Source organism: Cervus elaphus, chromosome 20 (genome assembly GCF_910594005.1).
Source record: "Cervus elaphus chromosome 20, mCerEla1.1, whole genome shotgun sequence".
NCBI lineage: Eukaryota > Metazoa > Chordata > Mammalia > Artiodactyla > Cervidae > Cervus > Cervus elaphus.
The window spans coordinates 48,429,458-48,451,780 of NC_057834.1; the positions used below are offsets into that span (position 1 = coordinate 48,429,458).

The 22,323-nt window shown below is 42.7% G+C and overlaps 1 protein-coding gene across 2 annotated transcripts in view; it reads left to right on the forward strand.

Annotated features, from left to right (window-relative positions):
* Positions 1-22,061, forward strand: part of TBX15 (T-box transcription factor 15) — a 123,049-nt gene extending 100,988 nt beyond the window's left edge. For both annotated transcript variants that reach the window (XM_043878996.1, XM_043878995.1), the window contains exons 7-8: positions 7,627-7,724; positions 19,556-22,061. In XM_043878996.1, the coding sequence (XP_043734931.1) occupies positions 7,627-7,724; positions 19,556-20,340 (883 nt within the window). In that variant the 3' untranslated portion in view covers positions 20,341-22,061. The remainder of the gene's footprint in view (positions 1-7,626; positions 7,725-19,555) is intronic.
* The last annotated feature ends 262 nt before the right edge of the window (positions 22,062-22,323 follow it).

Genomic DNA, 22,323 nt, shown 5'->3' on the forward strand with positions numbered 1-22,323 from the left:
CTTTAGGAGTGTGAGGTTATATAACTTGGCAAGGTTGCACCAGTTAAGTGGCAGGGTTGCAGCTGGAACCCTGGTCAACAGCCTGGCTCCTGACCTTGTACTCTTAACCAGTAAGCTAATCTGTGCCTTGTGTAATTTAGCATTACTCTACTTACTCAGACTCCAAGTGGTTACAGCACTCCCATGTTGGAAATCCCTGGGTAAGGAACAGTTTTAACTCAACTCTAAAATCTGTCCATTGGCCACCTGTTCTTCCAAACCATTGTAAAGTACCAGTTCATCAGGTAGATGTGTTTATTGCACACCTAAAGCTGAGGTTTTTAAAAAAATTTTTAATTAGAGGATAATTACTTAACAATTTTGTGTTGGCTTCTGCCATATATCAACATGAATCAGCCATAGGTATACATATGTCTCCTCCCTCTGGAGCCTCCCTCCTACCCCCCTCCCTATCCCACCCCTCTAGGTTGTCACAGAGCACTGGCTTTGGGTTCCCTGCATCATACATCAAACTCCTGCTTTTTATCTGTTTTGCATAAGGTCATGTATATGTTTCAATGCTACTCTCTCAACTCATCCCATCCTCTTCTCTCCCCCTACCCATGCCAGCCCCTGCCCCATGTCCGAAAGTCTGTTCTTTATGTCTGTGTCTCCTTTGCTGCCCTGTGAATAGGATTGTCAGTACCGTCTCTCTAGATTCCATATATATGTGTTAATATATGATATTTGTCTTTCTCTTACTTCACTCTGTGTAACAGGCTCCAGGTTCGTCCACCTCATTGGAACTGACTCAAATGCATTCCTTTTTATGGCTGAGTAATATTCCATTGTATATATGTACCACAACTTCTTTATCCATTCATCTGTCAATGGACATCTAGGTTGCTTCCATGTCCTGGCTGTTGTAAACAGTGCTGCAATAAACATTCAGGTACATATGTCTTTTTCAATTATAGTTTCCTCAGGGTATATGCCCAGTAGTGGAATTGATGGGTCATATGGTAGTTTTATTCCTAGTTTTGAATGATGGCTTCTTTGCCAATTTGCAGACCTTCATTGGGAGGTCTTTAAGACTATCCCTGGAGAACAAATACCCTGAGGAATCTTAATATAGGAGAAAATTTCAGATCTAGTGAAGGAGAAGGACATGTGGAAGGTTTGACCTGACCACAGTGGACCAAGGACAGTCTAAGAAAAAGGATTAGAAAGTTGACATGTGGTAATTAGATTTGAAAAAACAGAACATTCTGATTTTGTGTCTTTTCTTTTTTTTTTTATTATTTATTTTTTATTTATTATTAACCTTTTTTTTTTTTTATTAGTTGGAGGCTAATTACTTCACAACATTTCAGTGGGTTTTGTCATACATTGATATGAATCAGCCATAGATTTACACGTATTCCCCATCCCGATCCCCCCTCCCACCTCCCTCTCCACCCGATTCCTCTGGGTCTTCCCAGTGCACCAGGCCGGAGCACTTGTCTCATGCATCCCACCTGGGCTGGTGATCTGTTTCACCATAGATAGTATACATGCTGTTCTTTTGAAACATCCCACCCTCACCTTCTCCCACAGAGTTCAAAAGTCTGTTCTGTATTTCTGTGTCTCTTTTTCTGTTTTGCATATAGGGTTATCATTACCATCTTTCTAAATTCCATATATATGTGTTAGTATGCTGTAGTGTTCTTTATCTTTCTGGCTTACTTCACTCTGTATCAGGGGCTCCAGTTTCATCCATCTCATTAGGACTGATTCAAATGAATTCTTTTTAACGGCTGTGTAATATTCCATGGTGTATATGTACCACAAATGTTGGAACAGGAGGAGAAAGGAAAGGAGTTCTGAAGCACAGTATTGGCCATGGGATATAAGCCAAGAACCTGCTGCTGCTACTGCTGCTAAGTTGCTTCAGTTGTGTCCGACCTAACATGGAATAAATACTCACGGTGTCCAGCCCCCACATCCTCCACCTCCCTCATCTTGCCCTTGGAGCTCCAGTCACCCTGAACTATTTTCAGTTCCTAGAATACATCTTCTTTTCCATGCCTCCAAGTCCGTGCATATACTACTAATTCTACTGAGAAAGCTCTTTCTTCCTCTTATCTGTGTGAAAAGCTGCTGAGTGCCCTATAATATTAAGCTTAAATAACTGGCCTTTTATGGAACACCCCCCTACCCTTGAGTTTTCCAGGTGTATTCAAGACATCTTGCTCAGTGCCTCATGGCATCTTCTACATATCTCCAGTATAGCATGTGTCACACAGTTCAGAAATCAGTAATTTACATGTCATTATCTTTCTGTTGAGCAGAATTCTCCTTGAGGGTAAAGACCCTGGGGGTGTTTTTTTGCCTTTATATCTCTTGAAACTAGCACATAATTGTTTTCCTGATTAAATAACCTCTTTTTGACTTCAAGACCCCATCTCATTAGACTTCCCTTAGTCCTTGACCATCTTCTATTGACAGCTGATCAGTGATCCTAACAATCCCTAGTATAAGTTCCCCTTATTAATGGAATCACCAGCAAAGACTAAGATGTCAGAATTACAAAGATAATAAATGAAAGAAACATAAAAAATAGTTTTCTATCTGAAGATAAATAAAAAACAGAAACTATGCATAGGTGTGTTATCTAACAGGTTATGAATGTAGTTGTAGTTATTATAATCATCAAATATTTGATAAACCTCAAAAGGATGGTCTCACTTTTTTTTTTTTTTTTTTGGAATGAGAAGATTGGAAGACTATTTCTTTTCACTTTGACTGTTTTTCCAAATCAGTTGACTCTCAAGGCATCATCAATTTACAGAAGAGCTCTTTGACTTGCTTCTTCGCTTTCCCTGTCTCCCTCCTCTTCAGTGCATGCTATTGGCTTGGCCAGTGAGCAGACGGAAATGTCTAAAGAGGACAGGCCTGGAAATCAGAGAGGTGATTACAGCCAAACGATTGAACAAAGGGGGTTTAGATATGGTCTCTGTTGTCACCGGAGCAAAGAGGGGAAAGTAAGCAAGACGGGGACACTTGCCAATTTGATCATCTTTGATTGGAAGCTTCAGAGATGACATCAGGTCTCTGGTGTTTAGCAGACCCTTTGAGGCCCACCATGTGGAACATGTTTATGACATGTAGGTTACCTAAGACTACTTTTTTTTATCCATTAGAGAATGAATTCACTTTTAAAACCCTTGAGATGAAGTTTTGAAAACTGGGATATAATGATGATGAATAAGTAAACAACATGTCACTGCTTAGCATAAACTTTGAATAGACATCCAAGTGGCTGAAGATGTTAATGGGTAGTTGGCAAGGATTCTTACAAGAGAAGATGAGGGTAGAAATGACTGTCCTGTGCTAGGGGACTCAGAATCTGTTGAAGGTTAGAAATTCTATGACCAGAACAGAAGAAATCAAAGAAAAACTGAAACCTCTCTGGGACCTGAGTCAAGAAAGACACAAACAGCCATATGTAGATGCAATTCCCATCTCTGGTACTAGAGAATTCTTTCTGTCTTCAGAGTCTTGACTGGATATCAAGTTGTTTTCCTGTTTTAGGCTTAGAAAAATGAATGCTGGTTAAAGGTTGGGAAATAGTGACTCAGTAATAAAAATAGTAATAAATATTAAATAAATAAATAATAAAAATGATTCCTTTATTTATTAATTTAATACATATAAATTGAAATCTTGCCATGTAAAAGGCATTGTGCTAAGTATGAGACATAGAAAAGCATGGTTGTGGGACTTCCCTGGTGATCCAGTGGTTGAGAATCTGCCTGCTAATGCAGAGGACATGGGTTCGATCCCTGATTGGGGCAGATCCCACATGCTGAGGGGCAACTAAGTCCACGTGCCACAACTACTGAGGCTCGCAAGCCCTAGAGCCCATGCTCCATGACAAGAGAAGCCACTACAATGAGAAGCCTCACACACCACAACGGAAGAGTAGCCCCTCCTCTCCACAACTAGAGAAAGCAAATGTGCTTCAATGAAGACTCAGGGCAGCCAAAAATAAATTTTAAAAAATATGGTGGAAAGTGAAATAGCTAATACTTACCTTGCTGCGGCACTTTACCAAATCCTGATAAATAAACAAAATACTGCTTTTGAACAATTTGATCTATACAATAAAACTTAGTGAAATCTGAAGACAGATATGATGTGGCATATAGTAAACAATAACTATGCTTGTGCTTAGTCATATCCACCTCTTTGTGACACCATGGACCGTAGCCCACCAGGCTCCTCTGTCCATGGAGATTATCCAGGCAAAAATATTGGAGTGGGTTGCCATGCCTTCTGCCAGGGAATCTTCCCGACCCAGGGATTGAACCTAGGTCTCCCACATTTCAGGTGGATTCTTTACCATCTGAGCCACCAGGGAAGCCCATAGTAAACAGAGAGGATTTATTTTTTTTTAAAAAGAGACCCAATCTGAATATATAAATAGATTCAGTGAGGTCTAGGATGAATCTATAAGAGATAGATCCACAGCACATCAGTAAAGTGTGGTTAGGAATGTATGGACTCAGCTATTAGTTTTTGGTAGTCATGCCCAACCCCAAATTCACCACCAGAAAAACTCTCCTTGGGACAGACACGTGAACTGGATGGACCGTGGGCACGTCCATATGTGGCATGTTGTACATCATGCTAAGAGCTGGGGAAGCTTTTCCTGATGAGTATATGGAAGGTGTCTGGCACTCTTACTGTTTACCCATTGGCAGTATTCTTGCCTGAAGAGTCCCATGGACAGAGGAGCCTGGCAGGCTATGGTCCACAGGGTCACAAAGAATTGGACACAACTGAAATGACTTAGCATACAACACAATAGGACCAGGGGCTTCCCAGGTGGCTCAGTGGTAAAGAATCTGCCTGCTAATGCAGGATATGCCAGTTCCATCCCTGGGTCAGGAAGATCCCTTGGAGAAAGGAATGGCAACCCGTTCTGGTATTCTGGCCCAGAGAATCCCATGGACAGAAGAGCTCGGTGGGTTGCAGTTCATGGGGTTGCAGAAGAGTCGGACAGACTTAGTGACTAAACAACAACAATAACAACAACAATGGAACCAGAGGGTAAAAGTTACATCAGTTACACTGGAATTTTCTGTATTATCTTTGATACTTCTATAAATCTAAAAGTATTCCAAAATAAAATGTTTATTTTTTAAAACTAAAAATGTTTATTTTTTTTAACAAGGAAAAGTTACATCAGAGATTTCAGCTCAAGGTCAGAAAGACCTTTCTAATAGATCTGTCACAAAACTATATATTTTCCTTGGGAAATACTCAGACCGAGGCTAGATAGCTCTCCATCTAAGATGGTAACATAGGGAGGAGATTTTCGATTTGGATAATGGATGAATGTCTGCTATCCTTTTTAGAGTTAATTACTTAAATAAAATTATTAATACCTTTGCCCTTTTTGCCTGTTATGTAAATAAAATTAATGTTCATTTTTTATTCCTTCAATAAATATATCATTGGCAGTATACCAGTGTATTATGACTTCTTCACAGTGTTCTATCATTTTATTATGAAGTGAGAAGGAACTGTTCTTTGTCCTTGAACTAGTATTTTGTCCCCATCATTGGTACATGTTGCTGGAAGAATGGAATAGGAGGTGGAACAATAGAGACTTTGGCCATTTTCAGTGAGCTTCTCATGCCATTAAAGAGAATCCTAAGATGTTCTGGTGAGCCCCCAACATTCCAAAACAAGGCAGTAAGAGCTAAGCCTGGCCTCTCTATTTTTTATGTTCATCAAGGCTCAGCATGGCTTTATCTGCCTATCCTCTTATTATTCTGAACTCCCTAATTGCCTGGACTGTTTCTCTCCACAAATAGTTTCATGTACTGTATTCAGCATTAATGTACGGTGACTATGTGGAGATGTCTTCTATTCCTACTTTTAACAGATTAACAGCTAATAAACACCATGCAACACCCTCTCCTCTCAACCTCTTCTAAAAATACAGAGTTTGATTTGCCAACATTGGTGTATTTAAAGCCTCCAAGATTCCAGGGAAGACTTTAGAAAGTTAACTGTGCAAGTATGGCCAGTTCAGAGAGGAAATTTTCCAACACAAAGAGTCAATCAGTTTATCAGCAGCTCATCAGAGAAGAACCTCAGGGGATCTTGTAATCATTTATTAGGGAAGGATATTTGTTCCCACTTAATGTAAAGCTTCTCACATTATTCTTGCTGTGCTGGACTGAAGAGAACGCTGGATATGTATTACCTAGGGAGGCCAGGCAGTGTAAATTGCATCTCAAGAGGAAAGCGTATCTTTTCCAGGAAGGGACACCGTGTTCCTTTCCAGTGACTTTGCAATGAAAGGATTTATGCTCCCTAATCTTCTTTAACTTTCTTCTACCTTCTTCTGCCTGAATTTCCCCTGCCTGCATGTAGCTGGAAGTGAAACAATTAGTTTTAAAGAGTGAATAATCAGAAGCTGTGTTTCAAAGCTGTAAACAAAGCTCCAACCAATATTCTCTTTTGAGGATATGGAATATCAGCAGCAATATGTTTAAGATAATCCAGATAGCCTGGATAATTATGTTAAAACAATGTCCATCAATCTCATATATTGTTGTTGTTTAGTTGCTAGGTCGTGTCTGACTTTTTTGGACCCCGCCAACTGTAGCCCGCCAAACTCCTTCTGTCTATGGGATTTCCCAAGCAAGAATACTGGAGTGGGTTACCATTTCCTTCTCCAGGGGATCTTCCTGACCCAGGGATTGAACCCCTGTCTCCTGCATTGGCAGGTGGATTCTTTACCACAAAGCCACCAGGGAAGCCCTAAAGATACATACATATATATATATAATAGAATTTATTGAAGGATAAACTAGGCAGTGTGCACATAGTTCAATTAATGGAATTTCCAGTATCAGTGAAGCAGAAGCCTTAAAGTAATATATTATAAAAATATTGGATGTTCCTGAAGTCCCAAGTATATGACTGTCAAAGACCACTTAGGTTATTATATTACAGAATGCAGATAAATATTTGCAGAAATGTATTGGTCCTTTTGTAGGGACCAAACACTTGTTGTGCCTTCAAGTAGGCATTTCCTGTTGCAGCAGAAATTGAAGTGTATTCAATCACTTCTCTCTCCTTCTATTTCTATTACCCTGCTTGTCTTGGTTGGTTTAAGAAGCCTTTAAAGGCACAGCAATATGACAGTTTCATTGACTCCACATACCTGGTGATGGAGTTGACTCTGGGGCAGACTGTATCAGTGCACTGTGGTAATGATGATGACACTGTCTTGTGGTAGAGAAATGGTCACTGCTGCTCTCTGCTCAGATCTGTTCATGATATCCAGGGACCTTGACCTTTAACATTTAACATGTATTTTTCATGCAGACTAAACCTTCTCTGAAGAAAGGTCAGAGTGAAATTCTATCGTAGCTGTGACTTGTTTGCAGATAATCTGAATTGGGTTAATTTCTTCTTTCTCCTGTAGTCTAGCAACATCTGTACCTGTGCTCTTCCACCCCAGTGATGACATCTCTCAGTTCTTATGCGTATACTGATTGTCGCCAAACCACCTCAGGATTATTTTTTAAAAGTCAGTGAATTTCTGGGGATTATTTAACAACTTGCTGGCTTTTCTCTCTGTAGAACTGGACTGGAAGCCATCATGGAGACTTATGCATTCTGGAGACCCCCTGTGCGCACACTCACCTTTGAAGATTTCACCACCATGCAAAAGCAGCAAGGTAAAGCCCTGGGCAAGGCCTCTGCTTAGAGACTGTGCGGGGGAGGGAGTGGGAGCTGAACTGAATATAGCGCAGCTGGCCCCGAGCCAAGCCACGAGTTACATGGACTCTCCTGGAACGAAGAGTACTAGATAGCTCCGTAAATAACCAGAGCATCACCACTTGTGCAAATAAGCTGGTTTCAGAGGCAGTGTTTTACCTGGCAGCTCCAGATCCCTCTCCCTTTTCCCGAAGCAAGGTTATGTTCATGATCACAATGGTGGTGAGATGATTGTTTCTATCACTAAGCATTCATGTAGCCCTTAGGCTTTGGAAAGTGAAAGTGTTCGTCACTCAGTCGTGTCTGACTCTTTGTGACGCCATGGACTGTAGCCCACCAAGCTTCTCTGTCCATGGGGTTTTCCAGGCAAGAATACTGGAGTGGGTTGTCATTTCCTTCTCCAGGGGATCAAACCTGGGTCTCCTGCATTGCAGGCAAATTCTTTACCAACTGAACCACCAGGGAGCCCAGGGGTGGAGATTTGGAGATAATAATAATTTCACTTATTACTCATGGCAGCCTTATCTGTTTTCTTATTCTAGTTTGTAGATAAGAAACAACTTAGCCCCAGACAGTGGGAATGAATCACTCAAGCCTGACAGTGAGGAGGGGGCTGCTGCAAGCCCCTTTGAATCTTCCAACTTGTCCTTTCTCCTGTTTTGCTGGTGTGGAGCCGCACCCATCTCAAGTGGATGGGCAGCGTAGACATTTTTCTTCCACTGCTTTGTGCTTTTCATCCGATTTCTAATCTCCCTTCTCTTCTCAGGTTGGGAAGCCTGTGGCCATGTGAACAGGCTCGTGGGCTGATTTCACCTCCTCTTTTCAGTCTGACCACTGGCTCTCCTGGGGGCAGCACCCATTCACCGGGTCACCCAAGTGAAAGTTTCCCAAATGTCAGACGCTTAATGAGTCTTCCTCTCCAGCCTCCTCTTGTGTCAAAGTGACAGTGATCAAAATTAGTTTGAACTCATTCTATCAAATAGTTGCTATTAATAGAGTCCTAGTTTTTAAATTATGGCTCAGTGATATAGGAGTCCCTTCTAGGACTTGATAACATATTATATTTCACCCCCTTCTCAGGGAGGTTCTAGCAGTCTGCACACTGAATTAAGTTTTATTATGTGAATTACTGAACTCCCTCAGGCTTTAAGATGAGATAGTGATTAAAAGCATAGGTTCTGGAGTCAGACAACTTGGGTTAGGCTCTTATCACTGTTCTTTGCTAGCTTGGTGACATTGATCAAGTCCCTTATCCTTTCTGACATTTATTTTTCTTATCTGCATAATGGGAGACTATAATAGAATTCATGTAAGGATCAAATGAGATAATGCACTTAAAAACACAGCAAGCCCTCAGTATGTGCTTTCTGTCATTGTCATCATCATCGCTGTCATTGTCTTTACCCCCTATGTCCCTCATATCAATACCAGAGAAGAAAGCACACCAGAGACAGGAAATATTGCTGTTCTGATGATTTATTCATAACATGATTAGACCATTCATCTTCACAGGGGTCTGGGGAGGCAGGTGGTCCAGAATATCCATCTCTTTAAAAAAATTTTTGTTGTTTTATTTTATATTGCTTTTTTTACTATGAGAGAACAAGTAGGCCTATTTTATTTTGGCCATGCTATATGGCATGTGGGATCAAACCCACACCCCCGACATTGGAAGTTCAGAGTCTTAACCACTGGACTGCCAAGGTAATCCCTTTATTTCCTTTTTGAATAAATGGAGGAGAAATGGAAGCCATTTGTTGGAAGCATCTTGCTCCTTCTGAGGCTATCAATATATATTCAGGATGTTGCTGATGCTTTGGTGCCTTCATGGCCCTTCAATGGCAGAGGTTTATGGCAGTTAGGAAATTTGGGCCTTCATCTTGACTGATGGTCACTAAACTCTCTATATAACCTGGGCAAGTTACTTCTGAATCCATTTCCTCATCTCAAAAAGGGATAATTATCCCAAAGAGTGACGATTTTGTGTGTGTGTGTGTTTGTGAGGCCATTTACATAAACATGCTTTATAAATGAAGCTGTCATGCAGAGACACTTACTTGACCCTATTTATTTCTGAGGTGTCTCCTTGCTTATCTGCCTTTGTTTTGCCCATTGACTTTCCAAGCCCTAGCTGAGCAGGCGTTTGTATTATGAAGGCTGGTATGAGAAGGGTGGTTCCTGAAGGAAGGGTGGTTCTCAGTTCCTGAGAGCAGGCATGGGTGGTGACATTGTGTTCACTGCTGTGTCCCCAAGACCTACCCCAGGGCCTGGCACCCAGGAAGTACTTAATGAATAATGAATGAGATCACTTGGTGGCACTGTGGCTCAGGTAGGCAGGGTCACCCTCTGATTAAATCTTGGAGCACAGTCACCTGATATGGGCATGGATACAGATGTGGAGTAGTGGTTGGGGATGGCTACCTGCATATCACCAGCATGTGGAACTGCTGGGCAGGTGTAGTAGGCATGGGGAAGCTGAAAGGGAACCTGCATTGCTAAGGTGTGCAGCTTAGCGGGGTTCATGATGCTTCTGTTGAAAATTTATCCATCTGAAGACTTATTATTGACACATGGGAAACAATGGTTTAAGAGAAACTGAACTTGAGGAGCAAGATGTCACCCTTATTCACTGAGTCTTGTTTTATACTGATGGGGGGAAATGAGCATAGAATTATTGGATACATATGGTGGTGAGATGGTGCTAGAGGAAAAGCCAAGACTATTAAATAGTTTAATTGGAATATATTTTTGAACTATACATTGAACTTGATCCAGATTCTCATTATTAAAAAATATGTGGCTTGAGTTTCTTGACATTAACAAAGGATGTAAAAGTACCAATACTCATTCCCTCTTCCTTTAAAAACTGAGGTTTCCAGTAACTCTGGACAGTATCAGTCATAAAACGAACAAAAGAGACACAGCCATCTGTGTTAAACTGTTTTGTGTCTTAGAAGTAAAGAGTGGTGAGTTTCTAGTGGAAGTTTCAATGGCAGACTGATTTTGTACTAACTCCCTTTTGGTGAAGAGACCATTGGCAATGTTGGCACCAGACCAAAGATCAAAACTGTGATCGACCCACCCAGGTGTCCATATTACCTCGTTGCTTCAAGCACATGAATATCTGGATGTCAAACACTTAGCCCTGGGACAGTTTTGTGCTGTTGCTGCTGCTGGAGGCAGTGAAGGACACTTTTTCCATCTTGCCCTTATTGTCAGTTAAATTTCTCTTTCATTAAGACCCATTTGTTGATAACATTTCAAGGAATGTGCTTAGGTGAATTAACCACAGTTTTACAAAAATCCAAATCCTTCTATTTTAAAAAATATATTGAATGGATGCTCTATATAATTGTTTTCTCTTATGGAGAAGAATGCATGGGATTCATTGTCCTCTGACTTTAACACAAAAATAAACAGAGGCATAGAGCAGCCTAGGAACGTATCTGCAGTTAAGCGCTGGCAGAACTGAGTTGAGGACTCTGTGGATCTCCTGATTCACTGGGCACTTTCCTTTCCACCAGACTTTCTTACTTCTTACCATACACACACACACACACAATCAGATTATTAGTCCATTTGACAGTTTATTGTCAACAGCTTGAGCATTTGCTCTATAAATAGTAAATCCATATTTCATTTTTATGAAGTCAAGTGTATGGTTTTATTTTCAGACATCTTCATTTAGAATCAGCAAGGGAGTTTATACTTTCGGATAGTCTGGAGATAGAAATTATATTTCAGGAATGGCTTCTGCCTGAACACCACTTGTGGCAGGGACAAAGTAAACTAACCAAGCAAGTTGTGCTTGTGGAAGTGGAGTGAGGCAACACAGACAAAGAAGTAAAAAGAAATAAGAGCCCAGGTCAGTTATAGCCAAGTTTAATCTTGTTGTTCTGATGATATCCTGATGTTGTTAAGAGGTTATTCTGATAATATATACAATTGAGCTACTTGTATGACCAATACTGAGAGGGTTTTTGTAAGTGGAGTCTCCAAGTGGTCTGACAACTGTTATGTGAAAAGGAACCATCTGGGACCAGTGGCTCCAAAGCTGGTCATACGTCTCCATCTGTGAATGTAAGGAGACCCGCCATTGACAGAAAAGCTCCCTTCTCCTCAACTGGTGGCAGACATCACTAGACAGATTTCAGCATCTTTGCGGTTTTTAGTGTTTATCAGGCAGTTAAAAGTTAGGATCATGAAGGTCTCTTTTGGAGTTGTCAACAACTTGAGTGTTAACTCTAGTAGGTCCTTATTTCATTTTTATCAGTTGATTTGTGTTAATTAGAGGTTGGTCAGAGAAAGAGATCAAGTACTGAGAAAATTCATACTAGTAAAGAGATTGGGAATGGAGGAAAGTTCAGTGGACAGAGGTCTTTGATTATTATAATGTTTCAAAGATAGCCAATTTATGCTGATCTCATTTGTCCCTGAGGTAAGAAATAATGCCCGAGAGGAGTTCTTGACGAGGATTGGAGAGTGTCTCAGTTCAATCCATAGAGCAAATAGTTGCTCAATCATGTCTGACTCTTCCCCACACTGTGAGCTATAGCCTGCCGGGTTCCTCTGTCCATGGAGTTTTACAGGCAAGAATACTAGAGTGGGTTGCCATTTCCTCCTCTAAGGGATCTTCCTGACCCTAGGATCGAACCCCAGTCTCCTGCATCTCCTGCATTGGCAGGTGGGTTCTTTCCCACTGAGCCATCCGGGAAGCCCCAGAGCAAATGGTTATTGGCTACATATCCTGTTTGTCCTGTAGTCCGATATGCTCAATACATCCAAAACGGAGTCCATGATTTACCTCACAGACTTGGCGCCCTCTCCTGGGGGAAGGACACTGCTACCCATTAGTCACCAGACGGTTCCCTCCCTCCTTACCCACCATATCCATTTCAGTTCAGTTCAGTTTCTCAGTCATGTCTGACTCTTTGCAACCCCATGGACTGCAGCACAACAGGCCTCCCTGTCCCCACCATATCCACCCATAATCAAGTTCTTGAATCTGCTCATATCTAATCTCCCTTGTTACTATTCCACTCTAAGACATTATCATCTCTCACCAGACTTCATCCTCAGGCTCCCCATGGTGGTGACATAGCTGTCAGCATTTCTGGATCTGCATCTTTTTAGGTTTAAATTGGATGGGAAAGGTCATGTATCTCTCTTTAAGATTTCTAGCACAATCTCACTGAGTTTCATTGACTCTAATTGAGTTGCCTCTGAAATACTTACTGTGGCAGGGATGGGGTTGCTTAGATCATCCAGGCCTGAATCACATCCCTTCCTTGGAGGTATGTGTGAAGGGTGAGTGGGAAAGGGAGTGTTTCTCAGAGGGAAAAGTGGACGCTGTTGCCAGGAACGAGGCAGGATTCCAAATGACAGTAAGAGCAGATGTAAACTGCAGCAGAGAAGGCAGTAAAACAAGTATCAGGGAAAATAAGCAAGGAAAATAATGGAAAGTGAAAAAATGGGAGTGTGCCACCTAGGGAATATGGTTATTGTTGTTCACGAAGTCATGTCTGAGTCTTTGCGACCCTAGCACGCAGCACGCAAGACTTTTTCTGTCCTTCACCATCTCCCAGAGTTTGCTAGAACTCATGTCCATTGAGTCGGTGATGCCATCCAACTATCTCATCCTCTGTTGTCCCCTTCTCCTCCTGCCTTCAATTTTTCCTAGCATCAGGGTCTTTTCTAATATGTTGGCTCTTTGCATCAGGTGGCCAAAGTATTGGAGCTTCAGCTTCAACATCAGTCCTTCCAATGAATATTCAGGACTGATTTCTTTTAGGATGGACTGGTTGGATCTTCTTGCAGTCCAAGGGACTCTCAAAAGTCTTCTCCAACACCTCAGTTCAAAAGCATCAGTTCTTGGGCACTCAGCCTTCTTTATGGTCCAACTCTTACATCCATACATGACTACTGGAAAAACCATAGCTTTGACTATATGGGGCTTTGTTGGCAAATTGATGTCTCTGTCTAGGTTTGTCATAGCTTTTCTTCCAAGGAGCAAGCGTCTTTTAATTTCGTGGCTACAGTTGCCATCTGCAATGATTTTGGAGATGAAGAAAATAAAGTCTGTCACTGTTTCCATTGTTTCTCCATCTATTTGCCATGAAGTGATGGGTCTGAATGCCATGATCTTAATTTTTTTGAATGCTGAGTTTTAAGCCAGCTTTTTCACTCTCCTCTTTCACCCTCATCAAGAGGTTCTTTAGTTCCTCTTAGCTTTCTGCCATAAGGGTGGTATCATCTGCATATCTGAGGTTATTGATATTTCTCCTGACAATCTTAATCCCAGCTTGTGCTTCATCCAGCCCAGCATTTCTCATGATGTACTCTGCATATAATTTAAATAAACAGGGTGACAGTATACAACTTTGACATACTCCTTTTCCTATTTGGAACCAGTCTGTTGTTCCATGTCCAGTTCTAACTGTTGCTTCTTGACCTGCATACAGGTTTCTCAGGAGGCAGGCAAGGTGGTCTGGTATTCCCATCTCTTTAAGAATTTTCCACAGTTTATTGTGATCCACACAGTCAAAGGCTTTGGTGTAGTCAATAAAACAGAAGTAGATGTTTTTCTGGAATTCTCTTGCTTTTTCTATGACCTCGGAGAATTTTGAGTATTACTTTGCTAACATGTGAAATGAGTGCAATTGTGTGGTAGTTTGAACATTCTGTGGTAGGTATGAATGTGGTGGGGAATGTGGTAGGTATGAAATAGGGGCATTTAAGAAGCAGAGAGACTCAGAACACAGAGAACCAATGTGAAAAATGAGAATTGGGTGAATCTAATTTAAAACTGTTTTCAAAGGAAGAGGTTTGAATCTATGTATATCTTTAAACTTTATGGAGAGAGGCACTCTTTCTAGGATTGAAAAGACTCATAAAGACTCTTTCTAGGATTGAAACCACATAATTCCCATTAACACTATAATGTTTATATTTCTGTTTTGAGAAAAGTGCACATTTCAACTAAGGGTTATTCCTTAGTTGGGATAAACAGGGCTCTGATCATTAAGCTTTACAGCCTCTGGGTTTATTCTCTGGGATTCATCCGTAGGATCCTGACATTCTACTTCTTACCTGTTTGAAAGCCTTGAAGAAGGCTACTCAAGGGCACCTGGTGAATCAGCACTCCTCAGGGGCAGATGCCATTGAGTTACATGAGAGAAGAGTCTGGCTCATGGAACCAAGTAATTATATGGAAATTTATTCTTCACTAGCCCAGATGGGGTTTTGTTTCAACTGTTTTTCAGTTTTGGGCAGGGGAAGCACAACAAAATAAACCCACAAGGACACTGTTTGTGAAAGTCTCCATGTTACAGTCTGGAAGTGATCAATCTAAAGATGCAAAAGTCAGCAGGTTTGGTATTTAGGATTTTCATGGTCATATTTAACTTGTCTTCATGGTACACAAGTATATTCTAGGTTATTGTCCTTGTATGGAATCACTGCTAAACATGTATTCTTTTTGGTTATTTTGTCTATTGGCCTTGAATGTTGGAGCAAGTTAACATTGAAGTGAATTTTGAGTACCTCCTCACTTTGGATTGTGAGTAAAATAGCCTTCAGGGAAGTGGGGTGGTGGAGGATTGGTCCTGAAATGCTGGAGAGCTTCTAACTACTTATAGCATTACATTTTTTTTTTTTATAGCATTACATTTTAATCATCTCTCAGAAGTGGGGCCCCTAGTGGTTCAGATGGTAAAGAATCCATTTGTAATGCAGGATACCTGGATGTGATCCCTGTGTTGGTAAGATCCCCTGGAGAAGGGAATGGCTACTTGGAGAATTCCATGGACAGAGGAGCCTGGTGGGCTACATACAGTCCATAGGGTCTCAAAGTTTGGGACACGACTGAGTGACTTCACACTTCAGAAGAATTAAGATCTCTGAGGATAATGAGAAGGACACCCACTTACCTGTTCGTATTCAATTTCACTTTGCTGGATCTGATCTGAGGAGAGATGGAGACATGGAGCATCTTATTTGCATCCCAAGTGGGGAGTGAGAGGGAAGGGGCAGATAGTTCAGAGAGGAAACAGTTGATTTAGCCTTTGGGATATGGACCCAGTGGGTGTCCAGTGCTCCACCATTCACAGCCTTAGAGACTCAAATAGCCTGTTACATTTGGGCAGTTGGCTGTGACTTAATGCTCCCTAGAGCGTAGAGCGGCCAGGATGCTCAGCTCCATGAACGGGGCCAACCCACAACAGCCATCCCCACTAGGACCCAATCTTTCCCAGCATCAGGGTCTTTTCCAATGAGTCAGCTGTTCAACATCAGGTGACCAAAGTATTGGAGCTTCATCTTCAGCATCAGTCCTTCCAATGAATATTCAGGGTTAATTTCCTTTAGGATTGACTGTTTGATCTCCTTGCTGTCCAAGAGGATAATATATATTATTTCATCCATTTCTCTGTACATGCTTACAACACTGATATTAAAAATTCCATCTATATGGAGAAGCCCACTTGCCAAGGTCCCATCATTAGAAAGACCACTGGGATTAGAACTGGGTTTGTTTGACTCTACAGCCCCTGTTCATCCATTAAATAAAGTTTAAGTCAACACTCTTAGAGCATTCCAGACCTGGCTTTACAGAGCAGATGGGGACAAAGACAAGGCTACACAGGAAAGGGAGGCATGATTTCCTTTGAGAGACAGCTCTGACTGCTGTGTATCAGAGAGGCTGGCCTCCCACTTGGCCCTGGCTCTTCTGGGTTGAGAGGCCTCTGGGAAGCTAAGTGTTGAAATGCACAGGGAGGGTAGCTTGCCTCCTTATGCTTATTTAGCACTTGGCTGGCACTCCCAATCTTGTTTAACAGCTGACAAGCTGTTAGATCATAAGAGAGTAAATATCTCAATATCTTGGTTTGCTTCTCAGCACAACAAATGCTTCTCTCTTTTGTGTGGACCTGGAAAAAATGGCTGTTATCTTTATTGATTATTTTAAGTACATAAGAGCATTTCTTCAAAGTGGGTGGAAGCAACGTGACTTTCTCTCGAACAGGCTTGCTCTCCCCCTTCAAACACTAGTTTGTATGGGGGCTCTCACCCCTTGAAGCTCAGCAGGCCACCAAGCCTCATTTTCAGTGAGTGTCATTTAAAAGCCAGAGCAAGCTGACTACAAACTTTTTAACATGTGCCCCTCATCTGCTCGGCAGAGATCCCTGTAACTTGTTAATAGTTCCCTTCTTATTTTTTTCTAGTGAAACCAATTGAGGCTTTAAATCAGTACCATTCGTTCCATCATGGGCCATCCGAGAAAAGCATTTAGAGTTATAAAAAGTCATCTGCTCCATCTTGCACTTCCTGCTGCAGGGCTTGAGCTTGGCCTGGTGGAGCGTATACCTATGACGGGATGGTACGGCGTGCCGAACAGGGGGTCTCTTCCAGGACCACATAAACACCAGGGCTGGAAGAGCCAGGATGGACTTTCAAAGAGAGGAGACCAGACATGCATCCCATAAAACACAGAGCTCTTTACAGCTGGAGTCGAGTTTCTCCATTTTTGCCACAGCATTTATTTCACTGACATGCCTGGCAGTTAGGGTGGAAGAGGGAGAAAAAAGTGGAGGATGCCTCAGAGAGGAACCACATGCTTACAGAAAATGAACCCCTGAGCTTCACGCAAGGCTCCATAGACTGGGCCACTCGGTGGTACAAAATTAAGAAGCGTATTCTCGCTCATCCTTTTGTTTCCCCTTCAAGAACTTCTTCATTGTGTTTAAATGACTCCTGGGAAAGTACTTGTTACTAGTTATTCACACTTTAACAGAAATGTAATCCGCCAGACATAAATATAATTCTGAGAAGGACAGAAACTGCAGCCTATCAGTTCGAGCCCTTGTTTCACAGGTGAGATTTAAGACGTAGCTTGCCTTGCCTGTGGATGGGAGCTGGATGGAGGCCAGTGAACCTGGAATCAGGTTTGATGCCCTTCTTTCTGTGGTCAGCTCTGGCTTACTTCTCTCAGAGGTATTTACACTGTTGGTCTTACCTCAGTTTGTGGAATAAACATCTTTTTACCTATCTTGAGGGAATTTTCCTGATGCTGGGAAAGGTTGAGGGCAGGAGCAGAAATGGGCAGCAGAGGATGAGATGGTTGAATGGCATCACCGACTCCATGGACATGAGTTTGAGCCAACTCCAGGAGATGGTGAAGGACAGGGAAGCCGGGTGTGCTGCAGGCAGTGGGGTCGCAAAAAGTCAGCTATGACTTAGTGACTGAACAACATCAAAGAGAATTTAAGATTTAAACAAGAAACAAAGAAGGAGAATTTCCTGAAATGATTCTACAATCAGGAGCTATTGATATCTAAATCCAGTTCTATCTGGGAAAATTCTTTTGACCAAGCAAGAGATGTTGTTGGTTGGGCTTTGTAAAAAATTAACTTTGAAAAAACTATTAACAAGAGCTAAATTTATGCTTCTACAGCCAAAACTACTCTAATACTTGTGAAGGTAGGCTAAGGCTTTTTTTACCTCCTGTGCTAAAAATTAACTTTGGGTTTCTCTTTGATGTATCTGCCTCTCAACTTGCATATGCGGACCTTCTTCATTTGTACATTGTGGGTGGCTTCTTTGGATCCCATTATCTCTAGAATCCTACTAGTTTTCTGCACATTTTTCCCTCACTGACAAAAACCTTATTTCTGCCCCTTTCCATGTCAAGTTCCTTTACTCTTGTAGAGCAGCTCAAGTTTGTGGAGTCTTGGCATGAGTTGTGGATGGCCTAAAGGGTACAGTGCTCCTTGAGGGATCACAGCTCTCAACAATTCTGGGCAAGTCCCAACCTTGCCCTGAAAGAGAAATTCCATGAGGGGAGAGTCCCAATGGGAGACAAAGTAGCTGCTCCTGCTGGAATTCACATGAAAGGTTCAGCAGTCCTGACCCTCATCACTACTTTCAGCTTCCAGTAGATGGGACAGGAAGTGGGTGCAGCACTGCTCTTCACAGTCTGGAAAAGGGGAGGCTTAGAAAGGTCATTTTTGACTTTCTTAAACTACTTGAGGGCTTCCCTGGTGGCTCAGATGGTAAAGAATTCGCCTGTAATGTAGGAGACCTGGGTTTAATCCCTGGGTTGGGTGGGAAGATCCCCTGGAGAAGGAAATGGCAACCCACTCCAGTATTCTTGCTTGGAGAATCCCATGGACAGAGGAGCCTGGTGGGCTACAGTCCATGGGATCGCCAAGAGTTGGACATGACTGAGCGACTCACACTTTCACTTTCAAACTACCTGAGAACACATTTGACGTAGATTGGGTTGAACTGGCCCTTTGTCTATCAGTGCATCAGCCACCAACATAGTTCTAACATCTGCCGTATTACAGCAGCTCTCTCAAATAAAATTCAGGGATTTTAGGAGATAAAATGGTCCTGGACATCATCTAACCAAAGAGTGGTCCCTGGACCGGCAGCCTCAGGGTCACTTGACAACTTGCTGCAAATCCTCAGGCCCTGTCCCAGACCTTGCTTTTGTTCAGTCGCTAAGTCGTGTTTGACTCTGCAACCCCATGGACTGTAGCCCATGAGTCTCCTCTGTCCATGGGATTTTCAGGCAAAAATACTGATGTGGTTGCCATTTCCTGTTCCAGGTGATCTTGTTGACCATCCCTGGGTCTCCTGCATTGGCAGGTGGATTCTCTACCACTGAGCTACTGGGGAAGCCTGTCTCAGACCTACAGAATGAGAATTCTGGGGGTGGAATGAGTGATCTGTGTTCTAACAAGCCTTTCAGGTGATTCTCATGTCTCAAAAGAATTTATGTTTTATTTTCCAGGGGGCAGCACAGGCACTTCCCCAACCACCTCCAGCACTGGGACACCATCCCCTTCAGCTTCTTCTCATCTTTTATCTCCATCCTGTTCTCCTCCAACATTTCATCTGGCCCCCAACACTTTCAACGTGGGCTGCCGAGAGAGCCAGCTGTGTAATCTAAACCTCTCCGATTATCCACCGTGTGCCCGAAGCAACATGGCTGCCTTGCAGAGCTACCCAGGGCTGAGTGACAGTGGCTACAACAGGCTCCAGAGTGGCACCACTTCGGCTGCTCAGCCCTCTGAAACCTTCATGCCTCAGAGGACTCCATCCCTGATCTCAGGAATACCAACGCCTCCCTCGTTGCCTAGCAACAGCAAGATGGAAGCCTACGGTGGCCAGCTGGGGTCCTTCCCGACTTCCCAGTTTCAGTATGTCATGCAGGCAGGCAACGCAGCTTCCAGCTCCTCATCACCACACATGTTCGGGGGCAGCCACATGCAGCAGAGCTCCTACAATGCCTTCTCTCTCCACAATCCTTATAATCTGTATGGGTACAATTTCCCTACTTCCCCTAGGCTAGCTGCAAGCCCAGAAAAACTGAGCGCCTCTCAAAGCACTTTACTCTGTTCTTCTCCTTCCAATGGGGCCTTTGGAGAGCGGCAGTACCTGCCTACGGGGATGGAGCACGGCATGCACATGATTAGCCCTTCGCCCAATAATCAGCAGGCGACTAACACCTGTGACGGCCGGCAGTATGGGGCGGTCCCAGGCTCCTCCTCCCAGATGTCTGTCCACATGGTTTAGTGGCCAGTCCTAGCACCGTGGAGCCAACAGAAGCCGAGGCAGATCCAGAGTCTCCAGGGGCAGATCCTCCTCTGTGGGAGCCCAACGCCTTTGAAAAACAGGAACTGCGTATTATTATTATTATTACTTTCTGGAGGAGGAAAGCACATACCCAACGACAGCAAGAGACACTTAAAGCCACTGAAGGAGTACTTGCAGTGGAATCATCTCTGACTCAGCGGCCATTCTCCTGCCTTCCCAAATCTTAGCATCGTCTACTCAGAGTGGCCTTTGAAGAAACTGAATAATCGTTTTATAATAATGTTAAGGGAGATGCTAGCATGTAGCAGCCATGAAAAGTTACCCACACACAGATACAGACCTACCTTTACATACACACATACATATGTGCATGCATACACACACACGTACATAAATATATGCATACACACACTCATCCATACACAAACATACATGCACACTGACTCGGAACTGGGTGAACTCTGTGGAGGGAAGCCCAGCATGGGTGCTTTCACCAAAAATTTGTCTATGTACAACAGTAGACGGACTGGGTCAGCAGTAGCTGCCTGCCAGCATTTCTTCCCTGCAGCTTACCCTTTTTCTGGAATGAACCATGTATCCTGAAACCCCTTCCCATCAATGGGGGTAGAAAGACATCAGTACTACAACTGGACTTGGCTTCCTGAAAAGATGGCTTTTGAACTTTGGCTCTCTTCGATTGGTGTGCTAGCATTGATGTTCCCAGTGGTGCCTGTGAAAAGAGGGAGTAAGAGCAGCTGAAAGAGAGAGAGAGAGAGAAGGAGAAAGAATAGAGAGTAAGAGAGAGGTGGAGAACGAGACTGAATGAGGAAGTGAGAGCAGTGATGAGAGTTTTAATTCACTGAGGAAATGGGTTTGGTCCCCACCCCTACCCCCCAGGGTATGGAAGAGCCGTGGAGTTGTTGAGGAGTAAACCTCTCTGGGACGCTATGCATGGTCAGGGCGCGGGTGAGAAGCACCCAGGCGAGGCATGAGTCTCAGTCCCACAGTTCTGACCACCGTGAGCCAGAAGAGAGGGGCACCACACAGGAAGTGCCGATTCCAGAGCATGCAGCCTGGCAGGGGAAGGGAAGTAGAAGGAGTGTGAGAAAGGAAGAGTTTTATAACCTCAACAGATGATACCTAGAACAGAGGCAACACAGGGAGGTCTGGCCTTCCGAATGCCAGATCCAGATGCCTGACCTGGATTGCCTGCCCCATCTCCCCTGTGGCAGGAGGAGTCCTGTCACCTTCCAGAGAATTGAGAATGGGCCTTCTAGAATACATTCTTTCACCTGCTCTTAGATCGCCACTTTTTTTTTTTTAATCAAATAGTTCATTGCAATTTTGAAGTTTTGGATTTTTCCTTTCATCTTTCCCTTCCCCTTCAAATCTTTTAATGATAAGAAAAGTGAAGTTTGGTGCCAGCTAAACTTTTTAAGTGGTGTGGAAATGCAGATAGTACCAAGTAAAAGAATTCAGATATTACTAAGATTTTTTTTGGTTTTGAGGTGTTGTAGATAAATGTATTTATGTGCCTAGTGGGGAATCCAATATTATGAATATTAAAAAAGGGGGCAATAAAAAGGGTATGTAAAATATGTATGAAGAAAAGGTGTATAAAAATTTGCCCTTATGCACGGAACTCTGTTTCTAAGTGCCAAGCACAGAAAGCCGCTAAATAAAATCTTTGCAATTGTTTTCTGCGTATCCGTTCGTATGGAATGAGCAAGCAGCAGCCCATGCCTTTGAATTGTGCTGTGCAGAAGCACAGCGTTCTCATCTCTGCTACTTAACATGACCTTTGTTCAGAACACATGAAGTCTGTGTTACCATCCTCATTTTATGATCAGTGACTAAGCTTCCAAGGGACTGATTTATCCAGATCACACAGCCCGACAGAGAGGAAACTAGGACATGAAGCCAGGACTGTAGTGGGATACCTGGTTTCATGTTAGCTGCAGA